General features: G+C 64.7%; 1 protein-coding gene across 10 annotated transcripts; it reads right to left on the bottom strand.

Annotated features, from left to right (window-relative positions):
- Positions 1–735: 735 nt before the first annotated feature.
- Positions 736–24,861, bottom strand: LOC138997551 (glutathione hydrolase 1 proenzyme-like). 10 transcript variants are annotated; one of them, XM_070399181.1, is made up of 14 exons: positions 24,802–24,861; positions 24,253–24,458; positions 10,903–11,067; positions 9,865–9,995; positions 9,658–9,744; positions 7,591–7,783; positions 7,096–7,253; positions 5,798–5,947; positions 4,926–5,062; positions 2,909–3,096; positions 2,558–2,685; positions 2,337–2,449; positions 2,142–2,255; positions 744–969 (listed from the first exon to the last, which is right to left on the bottom strand). In XM_070399181.1, exons 3-14 carry the CDS (start codon positions 11,061–11,063, stop codon positions 823–825), a joined length of 1,707 nt encoding a protein of 568 aa, XP_070255282.1. In that variant the 5' UTR covers positions 11,064–11,067; positions 24,253–24,458; positions 24,802–24,861; the 3' UTR covers positions 744–822. The 10 variants fall into 10 exon arrangements, with proteins under 10 accessions (XP_070255274.1, XP_070255277.1, XP_070255276.1 ...); XM_070399173.1 differs by having other exon boundaries at positions 736–969; positions 2,142–2,449; XM_070399176.1 differs by lacking the exon at positions 24,253–24,458 and having other exon boundaries at positions 736–969; positions 2,142–2,449; positions 24,802–24,835.
- Between the last annotated feature and the right edge of the window lie 1,780 nt (positions 24,862–26,641).

The raw sequence follows: 26,641 nt of genomic DNA, 5'->3' as shown, positions 1-26,641 counted from the left end.
TCACAGTTCGATTCCTGGTCAGGGCACAGGCCCGGGTTGTAGGCTCAGTCCCCAGTGGGGGCGTGCAGGAGGCAGCCGGTCCATGATTCTCTCTAATCATGGATGTTTCTCTCTCTCTCCCTCTCCCTTCCTCTCTGAAATCAACAAAAAAAAATTTAAAAAGGCCTAGTTAGCAGACCCCAAATGATGGGGAGAGAGGGTGTGTCCCCCGAAGACCCGCCCCCCCTCCCCCGGCTGCGTCCCCAGCCACCCAGCCTCCAGCCCTGACCTCGGGGACCTGGGGCCTCTCCCAGTCGGTTCCCTGGGAACTGGCTCCCTGGCGCCGAGCACGGCTTGGGCTTCATCTGGGTTTGTGCTTGGGAAGCTCTCCCCTGGGCCCGCTCGGAACAGCATGTTTTGCTCAGCCTCTTGCTCAATCCCGCTCCTCGGGCCTCAGCTTCTCCTCTGGGTGAGGTCAGCTGGGCGGGTCCGACCCCCCCAGGCCAGGGGGTACCCAGGTGGCCAGCATCCCTGGGTTGCTCCTGCCCCAGTGAAAGCCGAGGCTATGGCTCCCCCTGGTGGCCGACCGTGGAAGTGCCGCTGCCCAATCCAGTGAAGGGAGGGTCTGGCCCCTGGTGCTGGGGCTCAGGGTGCTGGGCAGGGGCCTGTCCTGCACCCCCTCTCCACCCTCCCCCGCCAGATGCCCCGTGTCACACAGGATGCGGCGGCCCAGGGAATCGGGAGCCCAACAGCACCTGGCGCCGAGGCCCCGTTTATTGCACTGCTTTGCCCCTCGCGGGAGAAGCCCGTCCCCCAAGTCCCAGCCTGGCCCGCCCCGCCCCCTCAGTAGCCAGCCGGCTCCCCGCCTTTCCTGGAGTCCGAGGCGGCCGCCCAGCCGCCGTCCGTGCGGGCGATGGCCTGCACCACAGCGATGTAGGTGGACACCTCCTTGGTGTGGTGGTGCCGGCTCTTCAGGCCTGTGGTCACCGCCTGGGACGGGAGGAGAGAGGGAGGCCTCAGCGGGGCCCAGGACGCCGTCCGGGCCACCCCTGTGGGGTCACGGGCCTCACAGACCCGGGTGCTGGCGTTTCTGGCCACGTGTCCAGGAGGAGCAAGCTGGGGGCCGCGGGGCCTCCTGGGTCACCTTGGAGCACGTGGCCTGGCCCTCATTGCACCGGGGCTCACCGTGGCCCAGGCAGCCCTGGGCAGACTGGCTCAGTGGCTAGAGCATCGGTCTGTGGACCCAAGGGTCCCGGGTTCGATTCTAGTCAAGGGCACGTACCTCGGTTGCAGGCTCCTCCCCAGCCCGGGCCCTCGTTGGCACGCGTGTGGGAGGCAACCAATCGATGTGTTTCTCTCCGTCTTTCCCTCTCTCTTCCACTCTCTCTAAAAATCTATGGAAAAATATCCTCTGGTGAAGATTTTAAAAAATAATAAAAATAAAATGAAAGCATCTTTTTTTAAAAATAAAAGGTGGCCCTAGCTGCTTTTGCTCAGTGGATAGAGCGTCGGCCTGCGGACGGAAGGGTCCTGGGTTTGATTCCGGTCAAGGACACAGGCCCGGGTTGCTGGCTCGATCCCCAGTGGGGGGCACGCACGAGGCAGCCGATCCATGATTCTCTCATCACTGATGTTTCTCTCTCTCCCTCTCCCTTCCTCTCTGAAATCCATAAAAGAAAAAAGCAGTGTAAAATATAAAACTTATTTTAAAAAGAAAAGATGGCCCAGGTGGTGGGTGTGAAGGCCCCTGCCCCCAGCAGAGGACACCAGCCAGCATCCCTCCACGGTGACCCAGGGGACCCAGACCTCCTCCGGGGTCCCCATGCGCCGCCTCCGCCCCCCCCCCCCCCCCCCCGGCTGTGCCCGCCCACCTGGTCCATGCCCCGCCCCCGGCCCCCGGCTGTGCCCGCCCACCTGGTCCATGCCCCGCCCCCGGCCCGGCTGTGCCCGCCCACCTGGTCCATGCCCCGCCCCCGGCCCCCGGCTGTGCCCGCCCACCTGGTCCATGCCCCGCCCCCGGCCCGGCTGTGCCCGCCCACCTGGTCCATGCCCCGCCCCCGGCCCGGCTGTGCCCGCCCACCTGGTCCATGCCCCGCCCCCGGCCCGGCTGTGCCCGCCCACCTGGTCCATGCCCCGCCCCCGGCCCGGCTGTGCCCGCCCACCTGGTCCATGCCCGGCTCCAGGGAGGTGGTGTTGGGCAGGAGCTGGTTGTGCAGCCGGGGCTCCTCCACCGCCTTCTTCACGTCGTAGCCGAACCACAGGTTGTTCATAATGGCCTGGGGGGAGGGGGGCACAGGGGTCAGCACGGCCCCGGGGGCGGGGGCCGAGGGGGCAGGTGGCAGGTGGCAGGCACATACCAACGCGGTGGCTGTGGTGATCTGGGTGCCCCCAGCGGCACCCACCACCAGGCTGACCCGGCCGTCCCGGTCCACGATGATCGTTGGGCACATGGAGGAGAGCGGCTGCTTCCCTGAGGCGGTGGGGGGAGGGGGAGGTTGGGGGGGAGACAGAGATGCAGGTCAGCTGCCCGCCCGGCGGGACGCCAGGCCCCAGCCCGCCCGAGCCCCGCACCGCGCACCTGGCTTGATGAAGTTGGCCGGTGAGGGGGGCACCCCAAACTGGTTGGTGATGTTGGGGGAACTGAAGTCGTCCATCTCATCATTGTACAGGATCCCAGTGTACGGGGACAGCACCTTGGACCCGAAGCTGCAGACGGGCCGCGTCAGACAGCTGGGCACCGCCCCCCTAGCCCTCCCACCCCCAAAGCTCCGACGTGTACCCCATGTACCCCGTGAGGTCTGGGGCGAGTGCTCTACCAAGGTGGGGCCTCAGTTTCCCAGCACAAAAGGGGTTCATGGAGCCCCGCTCCCGGGACGCGAGGGCAGCCCCTGCCCCCCCCCCGCGTCCCAGGCCGCCCGGCAGCCCCTACTAGAGGTTGATGGTGCTGGTGGCCGACACGGCGCTGCCATCCTCCGCGACCACGGACAGGTGGGCGGTGCCCCCGTCGTCTGGGGTGTAGAACTCGGGCTCGTAGTACGAGGCGGGGTGCGTGGTGTTGTCGGAGATGCGGCTGCGCAGTTGGGCGGCAAAGAACTCGGAGCTCATGTTCCGGACCACCTGCCGAGACCCCAGAGCCGGCCTGAGGAACCGGGGGGTGGGCGCGGGCACAGGCTGGTGCAGGCAGCTCTCGGGGAGCCCCCGGCCGAGGCTCTGACCACAAGCCTCCGGCACCCCAAAACTCACACGGCCCGGCCGACCCCTCTCTCCAGCCTTTGTCTCTGTTGCAGGCCGGCAACCCTGAATGTCTGTCTGTCTGTTCCCCAAGCCCCCACTCGAGCCATATTCATTCATTCATGGAGCTTGTACTGCAAGCCTGGCACTGGGGGGTCAGCAGGGAACAGCCAAGAGGCTCCCCACCCGCATGGCAGGGAAGACGAAGGCAGTGCTGGGAAGAACGAGCCGGGTAGAGGTGGTGGAGAACGATGGGGAGGGGGGTGGAGTGGTCAGGGAGGGCTTCTCAGAGGAGGTGACATCTGAAAAGAACCCCGAATGAGGCCTGGATAGCCAATGCAAAGGCCCCCGGGCAGGCCTGTGAGTGACGGGCAGACGGTGAGTTGTGTTGGGAAGACAGGAGGTGGGAGAGGCCGGCGAGCTCCAGTCCCGGGGGTCCTCATAGGCCTCAGAAAGACTTTGGCGTTAAGGCTCAGCCACCCGGGACTGGGACAAAGCAGTGAGCCCTGGCTGTTTCCCCAGGGTCTCTCCCGGAGGCCGGAGGCGGGGACATCAGCCGGGAGGGAGGAGGTGGCTGGCTCACCCAGGTGGCCGAGGAGGAGGAGGAGGAGGAATTGGAAACGGCCCTCAAGTCTTCATCCCAGAGTGACCCTTACCCGGGGGAGTGGCCGCTGCGGAAGGGGCAGGCTGGGGCCGCAGGGAGCTTGATTTTGGAAAGGTGCCCGCTCGACACCGAGCAGCGGTGAGCCTACACGTCAAGTTCACGGGCAAGATCGGGCTAAAGGGTACAGTGGAGACAGCTGCTGCAGGCTCGAGGCTGGACGGGCAGACAGAGAGGAAGGACAGACACGGAGAGAGGGGAGGAGGCCTCGCAGAAAACACGTCTCCAGAAGGTTCCAACCACACCCCGCAGGGTAACGAAGGGAGAACCTACGGCCTGAACCTCCTCCCAGGGAGACAGTCCCATCCCGGGTGGGGGACCTTCCGCCAGAGGCTGCCCTGGGCTTTCGAAATCAGCGATGCCCAGCCTCAGGGCTCAGGGCCCGAGCGTCCACCTGGCAACCGGGAGGTCACGGTTCCATCCGGTCAGGGCACGTGCCCGGGTCGCGGGCTCCACCCCATCCTCCCCATCCCCCGAGGGCTGCGACGCCCCTGCACCCCTCACCCTCCCAGCCGGGGGCACAGCACGTGCAAAGCCTGGAGCGGGGAGGGTGGGGGCCCGGGGGGCACTCATTCCTCCTGTCTGTTACACTCTGAGCTCCCGGGGCCCAGGCCCAGGCCCAGGCCCAGACGCGAGTCTCTAGTCCAGTGACGGCGAACCTTTTGAGCTCGGCGTGTCAGCATTTTGAAAAACCCTAACTTAACTCTGGTGCCGTGTCACACATAGAAATGTTTTGATCTTTGCAACCATAGTAAAACAAAGACTTATATTTTTGATATTTATTTTATATATTTAAATGCCATTTAACAAAGAAAAATCGACCAAAAAAATGAGTTTGCGTGTCACCTCTGACACGCGTGTCATAGGTTCGCCATCACTGCTCTAGTCCATCCCGCCAGGCGACAGGCCTGCCCTCCCCCCCAAGTTGGTGAGAGTGGATTCGCACAGCAGGCGGGAGGCCTGACGAGTCCGTACAGGTTGCTGCGGGGGGGGGGCCCCCCTGCCGCCTCCAGGCAGACCCCGCCCGTCATCGAGGGCCAGCCCCTGCCCTCACCTCAGACACGCTGACAAACTTGGGGTCCCCGAGCAGGGTCCTCTTGGCGTAAGCAAAGCGGAAGGCCTCCACGATGCGGTGGTAGGTCAGGCCCTTCTGCTCGGGGGTCTCCACGCTCGCCGGCGAGAAGTTGTACCCTGGAGGGCAGAGCAGGGCAGCGTTGGCGGCCTCAGGGGCCCTCAGGACATCCCCGCTCAGCCGAGACGGCTGGGTGCCTGGGGTGCTCTCGCACCCCCAAACCACCTGGCCCACCTTACGAAGGGGCCACTGAGTGACCAGCAGCAGCCCGGCCAGTGTGGCTCAGTGGTTGAGCGTCGACCTATGAACCAGGAGGTCACGGTTCGATTCCCGGTCAAGTGCTCATGCCCGGGTTGCGGGCACCATCCCCAATGTGGGGCGTGCAGGAGGCAGCCAATTAATGATTCTCATCATTGATGTTTTTCTCTCTCTCTTTCCCTCTCTGAAATCAATAAATATATATATATATTTTTTAAATTACCAGGCCCTAGCCGAAACTGGTTTGGCTCAGTGGATAGAGCATCAGCCTGCGGACTGAAGGGTCCCAGGTTCGATTCCGGTCAAGGGCATGTACCTGGGTTGCGGGCACATCCCCAGCGGGAGATGTGCAGGAGGCAGCTGATCGATGTTTCTCTCCCATCGATGTTTCTAACTCTCTATCTCTCTCCCTTCCTCTCTGTAAAAAATCAATAAAATATATTTAAAAAAATAAATAAATAAATGACCAGGCCCTGGCCGGTTTGGTTCAATGGATAGAGCGTTGGCCTGTAGACTGAAGGGTCCCGGGTTCGATTCTGGTCTAGGGCACCTGCCGTGGTGGCAGGCTCCTCCCGGCCCGGGCCTGTCGGGCTCACCCTTGAGGATGTTGAGGATGAGGGCCAGCACGGGCCCGCTGAGGGGGGCGCTGGGCACGTAGAGCTGGGCGTCCCCGAGGCTGATGCTCAGCGGGTGCTCGATCAGCTCTGCGCGGTAATCGTTCAGGTCCTTGGCGGTGACGATGCCCCCTGCGGCGAGAGGGCAGCTCCAGGCGGGGAGGGAACGGAGCGGGCTGTGCTCTCGGGGCAGGGCTGCCGTTCCCCCCGCCCCCACCTCCACACTGCCCGCCCCCCCCATAGCCCCTTCTGCCCTATGGTGCCGTCTCCCCACGGCCAGGCCCAGGCCAGCCGTCCTCTCCTCGCCCTGGCCTCCAGGTTGGCTGTCTGTCCTCTGGGCAGCCTGTCTGTCGGTCTCCCCCTTGCTCAGCCCCCTCTTCCCATGACTAATGGGGAGGGTGGGGGTGGAGGAAGGCGCTTCATTCTCCAGGGGAAGCTCGGCATTTACAGCGAATTTCAGCGTCAGTGGGAAAGGTCAAAATGCCAGTCACCCTCCTCCTGACACAGACAGAATTCACATGGGGCCCCGGCCAGGCGGGCTCAGTGGATACAGCGTCGGCCTGCGGACTGAAGGGTCCCAAGTTCGAGTCCGGTCAAGGACACATGCCTGGGTTGTGGGCTCAATCCACAGTAGGGGGCGTGCAGGAGGCAGCCAATCGGTGATTCTCTCTCATCACGGATGTTTCCATCTCTCTCTCCCTCTCCCTCTCCCTTTCTCTCTGAAATCAATAAAAATATATTTTTAAAAACTCACATAGGGAGAAGGCCACAGCTCAGGGTGGGAGAGGTCACTTGGGCTCCAGCAGAACTTGCCCCACAAGGTCCCAACCCCAGGGCCCTGCACGCAGCCCCCCTGACCCCCATGTCCCTCTGGCCCTCTTGGAGAAGTAAAATCGCCTCTCTAGGCCTTAGCCGGTTCCCTCCGCCAGGAATACCCTTCTTCTCTCTGCCTATAATGTGCAATCTCACCTGGAGCTCAGACACCACCTCCTCCAGGAAGGCCTCCGGGTTCGGCACTTCAGTGCCTCCTGGGCCCTGACTCACGCCTACACCTGCTTCCCACCCCCACACTCAGGGAGCCATGGGTGGGGGAGCTTTCTCTCCTGAACTGTACCATCTCTCTCAGCTCTGACCTCACCGGGAGCTGTGGCTCCATGGCCTGTCACCCTCCCGGGCCAGATGGTCCCTGAGAGCCCAGTGCCCAGCCCAGGCCGGCCCCGAGGACCCCAGACCCCTGGGCCCCAGCTCAGGGCTCCCTCCGCCAAGTCCCTCGCACTCACCAGCCGCCTGGATGTCGCGGACGATCTGGGCCGTGAGGCTCCCGTTGTAGAAAGCCCGGGCGCCCTCGGAGGCCAGCGTCTCGTAGGTGTCGGCCAGCCGCGGCATGGTCACCCTGTCCCCCTCCCGCAGCACCTTGCCGTCCCGGCAGAACACCTCGCTGGGGCAGAGCGGGCTCCGTGAGGCAGGGGGGTGGGGGGTGGGGGCCGGACCCAGCACGGGGACGAGAGCCCAGGACGGCGGGCTCCGGTCCACGCCCAGGCTCTTCCGCCCGTGGCCAGCCCAGGCCTCCTCGCGTCCCCCGCTGCTCAGGGCACACAGGCCAGAGCCCCGGGCGCCCGGCTCAGAGTGAGTCCCCACGCGTGACGGGCTGGGGGGCATCTCCCGGGCCCGCCCCCCTGTTAGCACCGGCTCCGGAACTGCTCCCTCAGCCGCTGCTCACCCAGCGGATCGGCGGCCCCACCCGCGCCCAGGGCCAGCGGCGCCCGCAGACGTACCACAGGGCCGGCTGCCGCTCAATGGCAGCCCGGCTCCTATTCAGGGCGTGTGCCAAGCCCTTCCCCACGGGGAAGCCCTGCCGCGCCAGCCGGATGCTGGGCTCGAAGAGGCGGGCCCAGGGCAGCCGCCCGTGCCGCTGGTGCGCCAGCTCGTAGCCGCGGATCTCGCCCGGAACGGCCACCGACAGCCCCCCTGCGGGGCGAGAGGGAGGACGTGGGGGCCTCGGCCGGGCACAGGCCCAGGTGGGACCGTGAGGCTTGGAAGGGAATGGGGTGTGGGGTCAGAGCTGGGCGCGTGGGGTCAGAGCTGGGCGTGTGGGGTCAGAGCGGGCGGCAGGCAAGCGTGCAGGTCCCTCGGGACGTCCCACGGGGCACAGGGGGGCGAGGGGGAGCGTGCGTGCAGGGCCGGGCTCTCCCAGGCCTGGAGGCCTCTCCCTCGGGTGCCACCACGCCTGCCAGGCCCACGGAGGCGCCGTGAGACCGTGGGGAACCGGACACACGCCGTCTCTCCGTCTGCACCTCCAAGGACACACGCCTCTCGTCCCAGGAGACTCAAGCTGCCACCAGCACCTGCCAAGCTGCCCAGTGCCGACCCAGGCCACCCTCACACCTGGGCCCTCCCAAAGCTGGGGCCTCTCTCCTCTGGTCCCCACGGGACCTGAGCCCAAACCCCTGCCCCGGTCCCTCTCCATCTGACCCTGAAGAGCTCCGTCTCCCAGCTCTGACCTTAGAGGAGCCCATGATTCCACTGGAAGCCGACCCCTGGGCCCTGAGTCCCCCAGGCCCGCCACCCACCACGCCCTCCCCTCCGCAGGACACGGGCACAGGCAGGCTCCCGCACTCCGCCCTCGGGGACCAGGGTCACCTCAGCTACTCCCAGGCTGGCTCCCGGGGCTGGGCATGTCCCAGGTCTGATACCAGCACATGACCCCTCCCGCCTGAAGAAACGCTGCCACAGTCACATACGACCCCGCTCAGCAGGGTCACCCGCAGCCCCACACTGCCAGCCAGGGCCCCGCCCAGCCTCGCCTCACCTGGCCCATCACTCTCTCCTCCCGCCTCACCCGCCTCACCCCCGCCTGGCTCGCTCACATCCCCCCCCCCCCCCCCCACCGCCCTCTCCTCTGCCTGAGTTCGCTGACCTCCCCCAGGTCAGGGCTCCGGTCCATTTTCATGCTGACAACTCCCAAGTCCATTCTCTGGCCCAGCCAGCTCCCCGAGGGCCCGATCTGAGGATGGACCCGCCCACTAGAAAAAGGCATCTCAAGCCCGGCTGGTGTGGCTCAGTGGTTGAGCCTCGACCTATGAAGCAGGAGGTCACGGTTCAATTCCCAGTCAGAGCACGTGCCCGGGTTGTGGGCTCCATCCCCAGTAGGGGGTGTGCAGGAGGCAGCAGAGCCATGATTCTCTCTCATCATTGATGTTTCTGTTGCTCTCTCCCTCTCCCTTCCTTTCGGAAATCAATAAAAATATTTTTTTAATAAAAAAAGAGAATAGAGGGTTTAGGCAGCCTGCTTCGTCGCCATGGAACTGTGTGACCTCGGCCGGTTCGTGGCCTCTCTGGGACTCAGCGCCCCCCCAATAAAATGGGAACAGACTCAGCTCGCCCCTGAGCCAGTGCGCGGGGCGGGGTCCAGGGCCCCAGCGGGGAGAAGGCTGCGCAGAGCCCAGCAGGACCGTGTGGCGAGCTGTGGCGACAGTCACTCTGTGTGCTATACAGGCGGCCGCGAGGCCTGAGCAGAAATCACGGCGACTCTGGCCCGGGCCTCTCGGTGATGACGGTTTTTAAACTGATTTTAGAGCGAGAGGACGGGTGGGAGAGGAAGGGGAGAGAGACGTTTGTGGCTCATCGGTTCATCTTGTATGTGCCCCGACCGGGCATCACACGCACAACCTCTGCGTACGGGGACGGCGCTCCAACCCGCCGGGCGCCCCGGCCAGGCCTCCGTGCTGAGGGTCTCGCACATCCCTTACGGAGGGGGAGGGGGGCTGGGAAGGGGCGGGAGGGGCGGGCGTGAGCGGCATCACAGCTGCCCCGGGGGATGGCACGCCTGCGCCCGCCCTCACCTTCCTGCGCCTGCTCCGAGCTGTTGAACATGCCGGCCGAGGCCAGCGCGGGGGCCACCTCCCGGGCGTTGATGACCTCGGCCTTCCCTGCAAGGAGACGTCAGTGGGCAGACGGGACGGGACGGGACGCCAGCCCGCCCTCCCCCCGCGGGAGCCCGGAGCCCCCCAGGCCGTGCCGCCCGCCCCCCGCCCGCCGCGGGCACTCACGGGTGGTGCCGTTGTAGATGGTGAGGAACAGGCCGCCGCCGATGCCCATGCTGTGGGCGTTCATGAGCCCCACGCACAGCAGGGCCGCGATGGCGGCGTCCACCGCGGAGCCGCCGTCCTGCAGCACGTCCCTGCCCGGGCGCGGGGAGGCGTGAGAACGGCGGGCCCCGACCCCACGCACTCGCCGCCCCTCCTCCCCGAGGAGTCAGTCCACAGGAGTTTTTTGGTTCTTTTTAAATGTAACTCTACAACCAATGGGTTTATACTTCCTCTTTTTCAAACAAATGTACATAACTTTTTAAAAAATATATTTTTATTGATTTCAGAGAGGAAGGGAGATATAGATAGATAGAGAGAGAGAGAGAGAAAAACATCAACGAGGAGAGAGAATCCGGGACCGGCTGCCTCCTGCATGCCCCCCACTGGGGATCGAGCCCCAACCCGGGCCTGTGCCCTGACCGGGAATCCAACCCTGACCTCCTGGTTCATAGATCGATGCTCAGCCCCTGAGCCCCGCCGGCCTGGCAATGTACATAACTTTTTTAAAAAGTATGTTTTTATTGATTTCAGAGAGAGGAAGAGAGAGAGAAGCATGTAGGAGAGAGAAACATGGACCGGCTGCCTCCTGCACGCCCCCTGCTGGGGACCGAGCCTGCAGCCCCAGCATGTGCCCCGTCCGGGCATCAAATCAGCCACCGCCTGGTGCATGGGATGAAGTTCAACTCACTGAGCCACACGGGCCGGGCCACGTAACTTTTATAATTAAAAAAAAAAATTGTTCCTTTTCATTAGCAATAGCTTTTTCTGTTTACGTCTTTAAGTGGGAACTGACCTTTGGATAATACGTGCGATTGGAGTAGAAAATAGTATCAAACAGCAGTTTATCCAAAGAGACAGACGCCCTGAGCACGGAGAGGACCCGTGTCCCGCCCCTGGGCTCCGCGGCCCTCCGTCCCCGCCCAGCGGCCGCGGAGCAGGTCCGAGGAAGGGCGCCCCTTGCCAGGTCCACTTCCGGCGGCCCCACGCCTGCCCACTCACCTCCCGATCTCCGAGCACTGCTTGGCGTCCGCGGCCACGGCGGCCCTGGGGTACACGTGGCTGGGCGGCTTGGGGGCGGAGGGCAGCCAGAGGCTGAGGCTAATGATGACCAGCATCAGCGCGATGGCCACCAGGGCCAGCACCACATAGCGCTTCTTCATGGACCTGTGGGCACGTGGAGGGGTCAGGGGACGGGGGGCAGGGCCGGGGGCCGCGCCAGCCGGCTCTGGGCCGCCTGCTCCTCTCCTCCCCTCGCGGCACAGCCCAGTGTGAAGCCTGAGACCTATCCCTGCGTGTCCCGCCTGCCTGCCGCCCAGAACATGTTCCTGCAACCATGTGCCCTGACCGAGAATCGACCCGTGACCTCACGGTTCATAGGTCGACGCTCAACCCCTGAGCCCCGCCGGCCGGGTGAACCCACTTAATCTCCACCACACCCCAAGCGGGGTCCCTGTCCGCCCCACGGGGCTGATTGGCAGTGACCTGCCCAAGGCCCAGAGCGGGCGGGGCATGTCCAGGCTCCCGTGGAGCAGGCAGCTCCAGGGCCCACCCCTCCCCCTCAGCTTGGCTTCAGCAGCTGGTCACATGACATGCTTACCACTGAACCCAGCATGGGGAGTCTGGGGGCTCCCCGGAGGGGTCCCTGCTTGATAGAGATGGGGTTCTTACTGGGATGGGGCCCTGTGGCTCAGCAGGGAGGATTTGGGGGGTCAGAGATGGGAGGAACTTCTGGCAGAAAGAATGACCTGACCCAGCCCTTGCTGGTGTGGTTCAGTGGATAGAGCGTCGGCCTGCAGCCCGAAGAGTCCCGGGTTCCATTCCTGGCAAGGGCACCTGCCCGGGTTGCGGGCTCGTTCCCTGGTGGGGGGTGTGCAGGAGGCAGCCCATCCATGACTCTCTCTCATCATTACGTTTCTGTCTCTCCCTCTCCCTCTCCCTCTCCCTCTCCCTTCCTCTCTGAAATCAATAAAAATAAAAAGAAAATAAAAAGAATCAGGCACCAGGGCTTCAGGCTGAATTCAACGCAGCCCCTCCCACCAGCACCTCCTGTCCCGTCCTCCAGAAGCTGTCAGCGGGCTCACCCCCACGTGCCAGCCAGCCCTGCCCCTGCCAATGCCCTCAGGGACAGCCTGCCTTCTGCCCTCTCCTCCACCAGGCCTGACAGCCTCCGGGCACGCCCTGTGTCCTGGCAGGGAGGCTGGGCCGGTTAGGGCTCCTGACGGCAGGGGAGGGGCTGTGCCGGGAGGTCTGCCGACCTCAGGGGCTGGGCTGGCAGCACTAGCGCTGGCTCAGGACACAGAGCTTTCGCATCCCTTGTGGCAGGGATGGGCAGGGTTGGGCAGGCCTGGGCAGGGCGGGGCCCATCCACTGGGGTGGGCCGTGCTGGGCACCTTGGGGGCATGGCCTCCTGTCTCCTGGGCTTGGGACTCTCAGCTCAGACTCCCCTCAGGGGCCTCCTCTCTCCCCGGGGAGAGCGCGCCATGAGTTCCTGAGGCCCGCAGGCCAGCCCCCCCTGTTCACCCACCATCCCAGGGCCCAGGTGGGCTCCCTGAGGGGCAGGGGCACACAGGGAGGCTCAGACTGCAGGGAGTGCGGAGAGGGTGGGCAGCTCGGACACATCCCTCCCGTTCCCCCCCCCCCCACCCCAGGGCAGCGGGAGGTCTGGCTCGGGCCCCCCCCACCCCCCCGCAGGCAGGCGGACACATCCAGCTTCCCAAGGGCACCCTGCTGGGGGCCTGGCTTCCGCTTCCCACGTTTTTTCTCAAAGATTCACTAAACACCGTCCAAGCCCAGAGGCCAGGCTCCCACTCAAACCGGCATCCGGAGGGGAAACCAAGGCTGGAGAGCGGATGGGGCCCAGTGCCTGGCCTCAAACCCCCGCCCTGCCCGGCCGGCGTGGCTCAGTGGCTGAGCGTCGACCTGTGAACCAGGAGGTCCGGGTTCGGTTCCCGGTCAGGGAACAGGCCCGGGCTGTGGGCTCCCTCCCCAGTGCAGGGCGCGCGGGAGGCAGCCGGTCCATGACTCTCTCTCATCATGGATGTTTCTACCTCTCGGTCCCTCTCCCTTCCTCTCTGACATCAATAAAGTTTTAAGAATAAGATAAAATAACCCAGTCCAGCTCCTAAGGACCCTGGAGGCTTACCTGAGGCCCGGGGGCACCGGGGACCAGAAAAGCCCGGTTCCTCCGGGGACAGCCCTGGGCTGGGGCGGCCGGCGGGAGGAGGCGGGCGGTCTGCCTGGGAAAGTCTAGGCTGTGGCGGAGCCGCCTTCCGGCTCTCGGGGAGGCAGCTGTGCGGGGAGGTCTGAGGGGCCTGAGGGGCCACGGCCACGGCCACGCCTGCCCCCCCTGCAGCGCTGCTCAGGGGGCCTTGGAACTGGGCCTGAGATCCGGGAGGCACCTCCCAGGGGGAGCTGAGGCAGGAGGCACCGGAGGGACTGACCCGCTCACCGAGTCCCAGAGGCGGCAGGAGGCCAGCCAGGTGCCGTGTCCCCGCGGGGCGGCTGCCGGTGCGGGGCAGGTGGAGAGCAGGGGGTCCTTTAAAGGTCTGGGCTGGAAGGGAGGACGGGCGGAGGCTGGCGCACGGGCAGGAGGGGACGTGGTGACTCGGCCCGTCCCCGGGGGACTAAAGTTCAGGAGGCCCGGAAGGTGCGGTGACAGCAGTGACTCTTGGACCCCCGGGGGAAGGACAGGGGTGGGGACAGAGGCAGGGGATCCCCCTCTCTGGGACTCAGATCCTTCCGAAGGGCAGAGTCTACCAGAGCCCCTCGAGGGAGCCCCAGGCGGGGTCCCCCACTGGCCAGCCCTGGCTCCCTGGCCCCGTGCAGAGCTCCTGACCTCCAGGGTCACACTGGCCCCTGGGGCGGTGCTCAGACCAGAACTCAGACCTGGGAGGCCTCTCCACCACCCACAGTCCTCAGCCAGATGCCAAGGGAGCCTCGAAAACACGGCCTGGGTCCGGCCGGTGGGCTCAGCGGTTGAGCATCAACCTATGAACCAGGAGGTCAGGATTCAATTCCCGATCAGGGCACAGGCCCGGGTTGCAGGCTCGATCCCCAGTGTGGGGCGTGCAGGAGGCAGCATCACTGATTCTCTCGGTTCAGGCCCAGGACCCCCCGCCCCCCGCCCCCACCCCAGTAGGAGTATGATCGCCTCAGGCCCCAGGAACCACCTGCGCAGCCTGGAAAGGCAGGGCCCACAGAGGCCCGAGCTGGTCCATGGTCACAGAGGCCAGCAGTGCAGGCCCCAAGCTGCCGAGTGGCCCGGCCCAGCCGACCCAGGAGGTCCTGATTCAGGAGCCGGTCCGGCCGGGCCCTGGGGACCTTGGACACGACTCTCCCTCCCCCCAGGCCCTTATCTGATAAGGACGAGGATAAGGATCAGCCACTTCCTAGGTCGTGGCTCCCACCTGCTCCCTGGCCAGGTGTCTAGACGGCCTGAGAGCCGCCAGCCGCCCCCCTCCGCCTTCCCTGTCTCTAAAGCGAATCCACAACCGCCCTGCAGGGCTGTGCCACCCGACAGACAGGAGACACCAAGGCTGAGAAGATGGGGCCACCCGCCCCAGGTCAGGCAGCCAAAGCGATCCTTGTCCTGGCACCCGCTGCCCTCGAGTGGCCCAGAGATGCTACAACTGCCAATCGGCCTGGGCATCACCCCAACTGCGGACCAGAGTGACTGGGAAGACCAATAGGGAAGGAGCCGAGGCCCAAGGCCCAGGGCCTGTGCCCGAGGGCTGGGCACCACCAGCCAGGAACATCGGGGACCGGCCCTGCCTGAGGGGCTGCCTTGCAGGGCTGTGGGCCGGAGGAGAGGGGTCGGCAGGGGAGAGGCACAGGGCTCCGCCCTACCTGAGCCTGCCCAGCAGTTCTCCCCCTGTGGGGGGTGGGGGGGCAGGCAGGAGACATGGCCGCCCCCATCAGCAGCGGGAGGCGGGCACAGCAAGCCAGTGGCGATGAGCGCCGTCACCTGTGCCCGCCCGGCAGCCGTGGCCGGTCCCGGGAGCAGGACAGGAGGGCAGGTGGCTCAGCAAAGGCCGTGTTAACAGAGGCGTGACCCGCGGGATGAGCCCGTCACGTTCTGTCCTGCTCGGCCTCCCTCCCCCTGCACACCGGCTGGGGGCCTGGGGGACCCTGGCCTCCCAGGCAAGGCTGCAGGGGCTGAGCTGGGGGTCTCCTCCAGACCCCACGCCCCCCGGCCTAGGCACAGAAAGGGGGGAGCTCCCCATCTCCAAAGACGTACAAGCCTCACCCACACAAATGCTCTTTTTCTTAGGTGGTGGGGTGTTTTTTGTTTTGTTTTTTATATAATTTTTTATTGATTTCAGAGAGGAAGGGAGAGAGAGAGAGAGAGAGAGAGAGAAACATCCATGATGAGAAAGAATCATTGACCGCCTGCCTCCTGCACGCCCCCCACTGGGGATGGAGCCTGCAACCCGGGCCTGTGCCCTTGACTGGGAATCAAACCCAGGACCCTTCGATTCACAGGCTGACGCTCTATCCATTGAGCCAAACTGGCTAAGGTGGGTGTTGTTGTTGTTTTTTTAAATTGATTTCAGAGAGAGGAAGGAAGAGGGAGGGAGGGAGGGAGGGGTAGAAGCATCAATGATGAGAAAGCATCATCCATCAGCTGCCTCCTGCACGCCCCCTGCTGGGTGGGGATGGACCCTGCAACCTGGGCCTGTGCCCTGACCAGGAATGGAACCGTGACCTCCTGGTTCATGGGTCGATGCTCAACCACTGAGCCACGTCCGCCGGGCCACCCAAGGATTTTGACCCTGCCATTAGCGCCACCCCCTCCCAACACCTCTACTCACCCCCGAGCGAGCGGAACTGAGGCTGAGCCAAGCGAGTTCGCGGGCGCGGCAGAGAGGAGGGTAAGGAAGAGGGCAGAGCAGCCAGCTCGGAGTTCTTCTGTTAATCCTCCAACTCAGCCCAGGGCTGTGTCATCGCAACCCCAGAGCCACAGGTTGAAAACAGGGCCCAGCCCCAAACCCATTCTCGGGCAGGAAACCCAGGCTTAGGGAGAAGCAGCTTGGCAATCAGGCGGCCCCCCGAAACCACTGTGCCCACCGAGAGGAGTCACCCACCTCGCAGCCTCCTCCGCCCTGGCCACACGGCCGCCTGGGAAGCTGACTTCCCCGATGCCCACCCTGGCAGCCTAAGGCTGAGAATCAGACCCGTCCTCTGACCACTATCTGCCGGAAACCAGTTGAAATCTGCCGGAGACACCCCAAAAGCGAGGGGCACCCCTAGAGTTGTGCAATGACCCTTGCACAACCGACCCTGCCCCACGCCCCCCACAGCCCAGCCAGAGCCGCAGCGGGGTGAGCGCGCCCCGAGAGCACGGCCCCAGCTCGCTCCAGACCTGACCGCTCCCCGCCCCCCCCGCCCCCCGCTGTGACCCCATTCCCCTCTGCCCGCCAGACCCTCCCAGGCTCAGCTTCTCCACGGGGCACCCTCCCTGTCAATTCCCAGAAGCCTGCTTCCTCCAAAGCCTTTTCGGAGAAGTTGGGCGGCCGCACCCGCCCTCCTCCGCCCACACCTGTGGCAGGGGGAGCGCAGCCAACCCTGGGGGAGCCCAGGGTTCTGCCACCTGCGGGACCCCCCTGCTGGCCCGTCCGCAGGAGCCCTGCCCTGTCACCCCGAAGGGCAGCTCACTCCCTTCAGCCCGGACCAAGACGTCGGGCAGAGCTGGGGCTGGACCCCGGGCCCCCAGCTCCCCGGGGGGAGATGTGCTTTGGGGTGACAGCCCCGGGGTCGGGATGCAGGAGCCCCCTCCATCCCAGCTCACCTGGCGCCAGGGCAGGGCCTCCTGCTGCCCAGCACAGGACTGAGTCCCGGAGCCCAGCTGGGGCAGCTCCACCCTCCCTCCGTGCTGGCCGGTGGGGGAAGGCTTTAAAGGCACAGGAACCGCCCCAGGTGGGAGGAGGGCTGCTGGCCTCGCGGGCTCAGTGGGGTTCCACACCCTGACCGAGCCCCGAGGCTCCTGGGCCTCAGGAGGGCTGCCTGGGCTTGCGTTTCCAGCGGAGGCAGATCAGACCCAGGGTCCCCTGAAAGGAGGTGAGCTTCCCCCCAACTTACGGTATCCAGAGAGGGGGTCACACAGCAGGGGGTGGAGCCAGACGCCTGCACGGGGTTGGGGGGGGGGTGGGTATAAGCAGCTTCGACCCCACCAGGTCCGAGGGGCCTAAGGTTCTCTCTACAACCCCGGGGTTGGGGTCGGACTGCACCTCCACGCAGGCCCTCTCCCTGACCCCCCTGACCCTGGAGGCGGTCCCTCCAAGGACCCAGGTCACTTGACCTGAAGGGAGTCACATGACCCAGGGGACCCTTTCCTCATCCCCCAACTTTCTGGAGTCGTGAGCAGACAGACCAATGGAGGACACAAGGCAGTGAGGGTGAGAGATGGGCCATCACCCACCCCTGCCCCTGCTCCTGCCCATCCATGGCATGGGGTGGTGCCCCCCAGGGCTGGCCGGCCCAAGCCTTCCTGTGCCTCTGAGGTCCACACCTGGCCCGCTGTCTGCCAGAACTGCCCCCATGAGCACAGCCCTGGCTTAAATTCATTCATTCTTCATTCATTCATTCATTCGCCCATCGGATCCTGGCCCATCTAGATTCCTCTCTCAAGGAGCCCCCAGTCAGACTGTGGGTGGAATAGTACGGTTAGCCACGAAGGAGGAAGACCCCAGGGCCCCGAGGGAGGGGCAGACATCCTGGGGGTCAGGGGGGCATCCAGGCAGAGCTGGGATGGCACTGGGGAGGCCAGGCCTGGGGGCCTGGCACTGGAGGCATCTCCGGGAGCAAGGAAGGTGAAGGGAGCCGCGCCCTCCACGCCCTCCCCAGGCGTCAAGGCTGGCAGGGACAGGCCGAGCCCAGGCCTTGAAGGACAGGCGCTGGACTTCGAGAGCCCGGGAGGCGGTGGAGGTGTCATGGGGCCGGGTAACCCATTAACCCCGGGCAGCCTTACGACCCCGGTGCGTGCCCATTAGCTCCTCAGCCAGCCGTGCAGGGGGCAGGGCCATGGGACAGGGGTGCTGGCTGGCGGCTGGCCGAGCTGGGCTCTTCGCATACTTGTTCCTGGAAGAGCTTTCCTGGGCCAAGCTGCCTCCAGCCAGGGGCAGCTGTCAGGGCAGCAGGAAGGGGCAGGGTGGGGGGGGCAGCTGTCAGGGCAGCGGGAAGCTGGGGGGGTGGGGGGGCAGCTGTCAGGGCAGCGGAAAGGGGCGGGGGGGGGGGGGGAGGGGGGGTACTGTGGAGAGCGGCTCCCAGGAGGCTGAGTGATGTGAGCTGCGGGAGGCGCAGCAAGGAAACAAAGCTTGATCAGGTGCATGTGATTGAGTAGATTCGAAACCCCCAGAACGTTGTAAACATCTTGACCTGCCCTTCCTTTGCCTCGTGGGATCCGGCTATAAAATAAAGACTTGGTTTGCAGGCTGTGGCGCAATCTCTCTATCCGAGAGCAGCGTCCTACCCGGCCCCAGCTTTATTCTCTTGTCTGTCTTTTCTCCATCCTTCACTGCCCACCCCGCCTCAGGTTCACCCATGGCTGTGCCGGCTCAGTACAGGGTAGGTACCCCACCATCCTGGTGCCTTTCATATTTTTAAAATATATATATACTTTTATTGATTTCAGAGAGGAAGGGAGAGAGAGAGAAACATCAATGATGAGAGAGAATCATGGATCAGCTGCCTCCTGCACGCTCCTCATTGGGGGTCGACCCCACAACCCGGGCCTGTGCCCTGACCGGGAATCATACGGTGACCTCCTGGTTGACAGGCTGATACTCAGCCCCTGAGCCCCACTGGCCGGCCGGGCCCTTTAATCTCCTAATCGCCCTCCTGTCCTGGCACCAGCGACTCAGAGAGCCTCCGGGGCCGTGGCCAGGGAGGCGGCTCCGGCTCTGCTCCAGTGGGCAAGGCTGGCCGGGCACCGCCCGTCTCCCTCCGAGAAGTGGGCCCCCCGTGGCCTCCAAGGCCCGTCCTGTCCTGACAGGCTGGGACCTGCCTCACCTCTCTGCCCAGGTGCTCCCCGCACAGGGAGGCAGCACCCCGTGAGGGCAAGGGATTTGCCCCAAGCTATCAGCAGGGCAGTGGCCCGTGACCGGAGCAGGGCCCTGAGACCCGCTCCCTCCACGTGACCTCTCCTTGCAGCCTGACCCGCCCGCCCCGCTACCAGATCCCAGGAGCGGCGTGGCCGAGCTCCAGGACGTGCCAGGTGAGCCTCGTGCCCCAGGTGGACCCCAGCTGGTCGAGCCACGACATCTCCAGGTGCAGCCAACAGCCTCCCGGGGAGTGAGCCAGGCCGGCAGGTCTGGTCAAGATGCAGAGTGCCTGCTCCAGCTCCAGAACCTGCCGGCCGGGAACCCGGGCCTCGTCCAGGACGCTCTGTGTCTCCTGGTATCTGCCCCCCGCCATCCACGGAGAGCCAGGGTCGACCAGATGGCCCGACTCGAACTTAGTCTCTGGCTGTCGATCAGAGTGATTGGCGGACGGAACAAGTGACCATAAATCCCAACATCACGGCACCTCAACCCTCGGATCCCAGAATCTCCCACGATTCGTCTCTGACCTCCCATCTCCAGTCCCCCACCTCCCACAGCTGCCCAGTGGGGGACTCAGTGTCTCTAAAGACAACGAGACTGGCTGGTTGGCTGGTGGCTCAGTGGCTGAGCGTTGACCTATCAACCAGGAGGTCACGGTTCAATTCCCGGTTAGGGCACATGCCCAGGTTGCAGCTCAATCCCCAGCAGGGGGCGTGCAGGAGGCAGCCGGTCCATGATTCTCTCATCATTGATGTTTCTCTCTCCCTCTTCCTCTCCCTTCCTCTCTGAAATCAATAAAAACATATTAAAAAGAAAAAAAAGATCTTCCCGGGTCATGCCTCAGTTTGCCTTCTTAGAATGCTCTCTCCAGCGACTGTGAGTCCGCCTGCTCCAGGTGGGCCCGCCCACCCGCCACTGTCCGAGGCCACAGAACAGAGCCACGCAGACCACACGGAAAGGATGGGAAGGAGACACGGCTTGGGGGGCGGGGAGACAAGCTCTGGCCAACAGCAGGCACGGGCAGGTCCCCGTGCCCCCAGCGCCTGGCCAACACCCCTGGCGCCACTCCGGGCTTCATCCTTTCAGCACCGCCTTTGATGTGCGGCTGGAGGCTGGAGCGCGGCCAAGTGCGTGGGCCTCCGAGATGTCAGCCTGCTAACACCTGGGAACGTCCAGCCGCAGGGCCCGTCTGGCACCCAACAGACCGAGTCCACCTCCCAAGCTCAGAGGCGGATGGCAGCGGGACCGAGGGCCGGGCATGGCTTCTAAGGGACGGAGGCCCAGATTGGACCCCAGCCACTGACGGCCTGGTCTCCTCTTCCTGCCTCAGTTTTCTTTGCCTTTTTAAAAAATATGTATATTTTGATTGATTTCAGAGAGGAAAAGAGAGGGAGAGAGAGACATTGATGATGAGAGAGAATCATGGATCAGCTGCCTCCTGCATGCCCCCCTCAAACTGCCCCCCGCACTGGAGATTGAGCCCGCAACCCGGGCATGCGCTCTTGACCAGAATCAAACCTGGGACTCATCAGTCCACAAGCGGCGATCTATCCACTGAGCCACACCAGCCAGGGCCTGCCTCAGTGTTCAATCTGAAGAGCCGGGCTCATGACCACAGGTGTGGGGTGGATCTGTGGTAGCCAGTCAGACGGACAAGAGCAGAACACGGACACTGAGTCAGGTACAGAAGGTCAGTGTGGAAAGCCCAGGTGCCTAGCAACAGGCAGCATTGGGAAAGCGAGAACCTTGCCCCCAGGGTCGCCTCTCCTCCCCCAGCACCTGGCGGGTCATGCGGCTCAGACCCCCTGACCTTTCCTCCCTGGGCACCGGACCCCCTTGGAGGAGGAACCAGGGGCCGAAGAGGGGCCGCCTGTGACCCCCATGCGGGTCCTTGCACGACTGCTCCCTTAAGCATTAACCCTGGCGATGACGTCTAGGCCGCAGCTATGTCTCAGCTCCGGGCCCAGAAGAGCAGCAAGACCAGACGGGCGATGCCACCGGGGACACCCCGGCCACCTGCATTGACTAATGATCCCCCTTCCCCTCTGCCCTCCCCCTCCCCCTCCCCCTCCCCAAGCCTCCCCCTCCCCTGGGCCTGTTTTCCTTGCCTCTCTCTCCTGAGCTCCAAGGGCCCTTCCTTCATCCCTGTAATGTGTCCTGAGCCCATTTCTTCTGCGACTCGCTTCTACCTCTGTGACTCTCCAAACAAACTTTATCGTTTTTTAAAAATCCTCACCCGAGGATATTTTTCCATTGATTTTTTAGAGAGAGGGGAAGGGAGAGGGAGAGACAGAGAGAAACACCGATGTGAGAGAGAGACATCGATTGGTTGCCTCCTGCCTGCGCCCGACCAGGGCTGGGAGGCCTGCAACCCAGGGACGTGCCCTTGACCAGAATCGAACCTGGGACCCTTCAGTCCGCAGGAGGACGCTCTATCCACTGAGCCACACCGGCCAGGGCTAAACGTCACCTTACAGTTTGAATCTTGTCTCTGAATTCTTTTTCTTTTTTAAAAAAATGTTTTTATTGATTTTTTAGAGAGAGAGAGACAGAGAGATAGAAACTTCGATGAGAGAGAGACATCGATCGGCTGCCTCCTGCACGGCCCGCACTGGGGATCGAGCCTGCAACTCGAGCATGTACCCTGACCAGGAATCGAACCCGGGACCTCTTGGTCATGGGCCCACGCTCAGCACTGAGCCCCGCGGGCCGGGCTGAATCCTTCCTGAGCCAGAACTCCAGCCCCGAGGTTGCTGAATCAACGTCGGGCTCACACCTGCCCAGTGGGTCCCGCTACCTTATGGCTCCGACAGCCAGGCCTGCAGCTACCTCTGTCCCTTCCCGGTGAGCAGCTCGGAGCCTGGAAGGCATCGGTGCAGCCTGGTCCTCCCTGCCCGCGGCACCGGCACAGGTAGCAGTTACCGCCTCACCATGTAATTACCATGTAATTATCTGCCACGGGTGGGAGCTGGGGGCTGGGGCGGAAGGCTGGGTCTCGTCCCCGCCCCAGACCTCACCCCTGCTCAGGAGACCACAGAGCCCCTCATTGTTCTTGTTATCTGGTTCACTGCTCACTGTTGACCTTCCTAGACCCACCGAGTGAAAGGAATGTGTGTCCCCCTGGGCGGCGTGCTTGGCTGGTTAGAGCATCGCAGTGACATGGCCGGGTTGTGGCGCGATCCCGGTGGGCACACACAGAACCAACCGATGAATCACGAACAAGCGGAACAAATCGGTGGCTTTGTTCTCTCTCCCTTCCATCCTCTCTCTCAAAAACCCATAAACATTTTTTAAAAGAGAAACATGTCTATTCGTTTTTCTTTTCTTTTTTAAAAAAAATTTGAGAGAGGAAGGGAGAAGGAAAGAGAGAGAAACAGCAATGGTGAAAGAGAATCATGGATCGGCTGCCTCCTGCACGCCCCTCACTGGGGATCGAGCCCGCACCCCGGGCCTGTGCCCTGACTGGGAATCGAACCCGGGACCCTTCAGTCTGCAGGCCGACGCTCTAGCCACTGAGCCAGACCAGACAGGGCGCTGAGGCCTGCTTCTCGCAGTGGCTGCCAGGAGACTCTGGGTCCTCCGGCTTCTGGCTGAAGTATCAGCCCTGGGCCGGGGCCACCCCCCAGTGGGCAGAGAAGAAGCCCAAAGGGAGGACAGGTCTTACTCGTTCCAGCCACAGCCCTGCCCCCCACCTGCTGAGACACCTGGACCTTGGTTCCCTGTCACTCCAGCTGGGCCACCACCTGGGTGGCCAGGGGCTTGGGAAGCCAGAGGCGTGGCTGTTGCTGCTCCTTCACTCCTGGCTGCCTCCAGAGGGGCCCGGGGTCCGGCTGTCTCCCCTTCTCCCTCTGACTCTCCGGCTCCCCAACCTCTGCCTCGCCGGTTGTCCAATGCGTGGGGCTGCCCCGAGAGAGACCTGTTACAAGCCCCCGAACCTCCACATCGGCCCTGGGGGCTGAGGGCGCATTCACAGCCCCCACCCCATGGGGTCTCCACAAACACCGCTCTGCTACCTGGGAAAACCCAGGCTCGTCCGCCAGGAGGAGCGGAAGAAGGAAACAGGCAGACGGGAAACAGCCCAGGGTTTACAGCCCCTAGTAAGCCCTGCCTTCCCTCGCCAAGGCCACGGGAGTCCGCGCTGCCCTGCTCCTCCCGGCACAGGATCAATAGCTGTAAATCCTCGACTCGACTCGAGATAGCAGAAACCCACACCCCAGGACGCAGGCAGTTACGGGAATAAATCTTATCTCCACACATCAGCATGAAACCGAGGGCTGTGCTACGGAGACCCTCCCCTAAGACCTCTCCCACGCGACAGCCTCTGAAACCCCTCAAACCTGCCCTGGCCGGTGTGGCTCAGTGGATAGAGCGTCGGCCTGCGGACTGAAGGGTCTCGGGTTCGATTCGGGTCAAGGGCACGTGCCCGGCTTGCGGGCTCGATCCCCAGTAGGGGGCGTGCAGGAGGCAGCCGATCCATGATTCTCTCTCATCATTGATGTTTCTCTCCCTCTCCCTCCCTCTCTGAAATCAATAAAAATATGTTTTAAAAAACAGCAAACAAAAAAAAAACCCAAACCCAAGGTCCCAGTGCACCTGCTCCCCCTCCCAGAAGCACGTCCCTGCGTTGCCCGTCCCCCTCTCCTCCCCCGACAGGTGAGCGGCTCCTAAAGTCCAAGGGTCCCAGGGGGGCCCTGGGCAGTGGGGCTCTTCCCAGGTTCACCCCCCACCTCCCCCCGACGCTGTCTCCCAGGCCCCCTTTTCTCTGACTCCCCAGTGAGCCAGGCAGCCCCACCTCGGCTCCCTTTGCTCCTCTGTCCTTGGCCTTCCTGTTCTGCGGTGCCGGCTCACTCACCGTCCTCTCTAAAGCCCCTGGGCCCGCGTTGTGAAATCTTCCCCACACGGAGTCAGGAACCCCACACGCCGGTCGCCGGGGCTGATGGGCACAGGGCCAGGTCCCCTTTCGGGAAATGGGGCGGCAGCCCTTCGGTCACTCACACACACACACGGACCAGGGAGGGGGAACGGGCCCCCTCCCCAGGTGCCGCTCTGGCCCTGGAGGCTCCTGCCACATCAGGTTGGGCCAGAAAGAGTGCCCCAGAGCCAGCCCCACGGGAGGCTGAGGGAAACCCAGCTAGGATCTGCGTCCAGACGCCCCCCTCCCCCCTTCCCCCCTCCCCACCGCGGTCTTCTCATTTTCGAGGTGACCATGTCCAGGCCTGGCTCAGCCTCTGGAAGGATACGGTCAGGAGCTGGGAGTCATCCCGGCTCTGGCTCTAGCCTCGAGCGGGTGGGGGAGGGAGCGGCATCTTACCAGGCTGTCAGCTCTGGACGGGGTCTGACAGGTCCCTGGAGCTCTGTCCCCTGTCACCACCACGTCAGTGCAGAGGCAGCGCGGCCCAGAGGGAAGGCAGGCCGGGCAGGTTTGCCAGAGAGGAAACCTGTGGTGCCAAGGTGGCCCCAGGGAAATGCTGGCGCGAGTAGTGGGAGGGGAGGCCTCCGGGTCCAACCGGCCGCTGCCTGGAGAGAGGAGAGCCAAGGATAGGAAGGCCCGGGAACAGGTCCAGCGGGGGTGCCCTTGCGGGCAGCGAGCACAGAGCCCACCGCCCTGTGCCCAGACACACCCTGGGCAGCTGGTGCCTTAACCCCGGGGAAGGAGCCTCGCTCTGCCCGCATCTCGCCAGGTGCCCTTGGGGTCCCCCCACCTCCCCCGAGCCTGCCAGCACCTATGCCCAGGCACACCGGCCTTGCAGGTGGGACAGGCCCTGCTTGCTACCCAAGCATGTGATGAGGCCAGACTCCTGCTGAGGGAGCCCTCCAGGACGGGGACACACCAGGATCTGGGCAGGACCCTCGCTCAAACCTGGTGCCCGGAGGAACCAAGGCTCCCTCTCCTCACACTTCCCTGCTTGAGGGAGGAAACGCAAAGCCAGGGGCAGGGGCAGGTGCCCAGAGCCCGTGCCAGCCTGCCCCGAGCCTGGCTTAACCGTTAACCAGCACGCCTCGCCCCGCGTCTCTCCCAGCTGGAGATCAGGGACCAGGCCTGTGCGCAGCCAAGCAGGGAGGGAGGTAAATATTTGTCCTGCAGGAGTGTCCACGCAGGGCGTTCGGGGCAGATACTACAATTGCTCGGGGCCGGGCTGACTCCTGGAAGCAGGACTGGCACCGCCCGAGGCTGGCAGACAGCTCCGCGGAGCCCATCCACCCCGCCCGACTCCCAGTCCGGTGCTCTTTGCACCGCAAAGCGACGCTCGCGGGCAGCCCGTGGCCAGCAGGGCTCAGAGGCGCCAAGCGCCACCGCGTCCTGGCCGGGCTCGGGGACCCCCCCCCGCCCCCCCCCGCCCCCGGGCGGCGAGAACAGAGATCCAGAGCGGGCCTGGCGCGGGCGGGGGGCTCTCCCCCAGCGAGACCCGCCCGCAGGACCGCCCCCCGCCCCCGCCCGCGCCCCGGCTCTGGCCCCGCAGCGATGCGCAACCTCGGCCACGCGCTCCCCACCAGGCGCGTCTCGGGCTGGGGGCGGGGCCTGAGCGGCCGGGGGCGGGGCCTGGGGATAGGGGCGGGGCCCGAGCGGCCGGGCCTGGGCTCCGACGGTCCGGCCTCCAGCCTGTCGCACGCCCGCCACTCTGCAGCGGTGGGGGCGCGGCAGGGCCGGCGGTGCGGACCGGAGGCGGGCACGGAGGCCAGGGCGGCGGGGTGCGGGCCCGGGCCCTCTGAGCGCAGCGCCTGGTGCGCTGGCTCCCGAGATCCCGTCCACGCTCCACGAGCGGCGGCCCGAGCGCGCCCGGCAGCTGCTGCGCCTCCTGCGCCAGGCGAGACAGGGAGCGGGCCCGCCCGAGCTGGAGGCCAGGGAGGGGCCGGGGCAGCGGGCAGCGGGCCTGGGAGGGGCCCCGAGGCAGGCCCAGCGGGTTCCGAGGGGAGGGTACCGCTGGCTGCAGGGGTGGGAGCCTAGTCTGGGCGACAGGGAAGGCGGGAGGCGGGCAGCAGGCTAGGGTGAGGGTCACCCAGGCCAGGAGAACTGAGGGTGGAGGAGAGGGCAGGGGTGCCCATGCCTCTGAGGTTAAAGGTCAGTTGTGTGTTGAGGGTGCTCCAGGCCAGGAGCTAAGAGCCCAGATCCAGGCCTTGGCCGGGAAGGGGGGGTGCTGGAGGAGTGGCACCCGTGGGTGTCTTGTATTGAAGGCAATGGAAGCCCTCAGCGCCCCCTCCTCCAGGGCGAGGGGGGACTGGGCTCTGGGAAGCTATAGCCCGGCCGGTCAGCGATGCCTCCTCGCCATGTCACCCTGGCAGCCCAGGCAGCACCCATCCTCCAAAGGGCAGCTCCCGCCCACTGCGTACACCCCCCTGGCACCTGCACCTCACACCACATCTGGACAGGCCAGGGCTCTGGCTCCCCCCCCCCCCCCCACACACACACATCGGGAACCTGAGTCCCAGACCCAAGCCCGGGGTTGCCCTAGTCCTGGTTCCGGTCCCAGCATCACCACTAGGCATCGCCCTGCCTCTCTGCCCACATCCCTACCCCTGCCCCTGCCGTGAGCCGAAATCAGCCCCGCGTGTCTTTGGCCTGCACGTGGGTGATGGAGGTGGCAGCCGGGTGGGCGTGGAGGGCAGTGGTGAGCCAGGGCAGCCTGGGCACCAGCCAAGGCCCAGCCCTGCCTCCAGCCTCCCAGCCCCGCCTTTCCTGCTGCACTCCTGTCCCGACAGCC

Source organism: Myotis yumanensis, unplaced genomic scaffold, assembly GCF_028538775.1.
Source record: "Myotis yumanensis isolate MYYU_CA2020_CCGP unplaced genomic scaffold, mMyoYum1.0.hap1 SCAF_19, whole genome shotgun sequence".
NCBI lineage: Eukaryota > Metazoa > Chordata > Mammalia > Chiroptera > Vespertilionidae > Myotis > Myotis yumanensis.
Note: the sequence above shows the minus strand (reverse complement) of the source record. Positions and strands in the feature narration are given on the sequence as shown.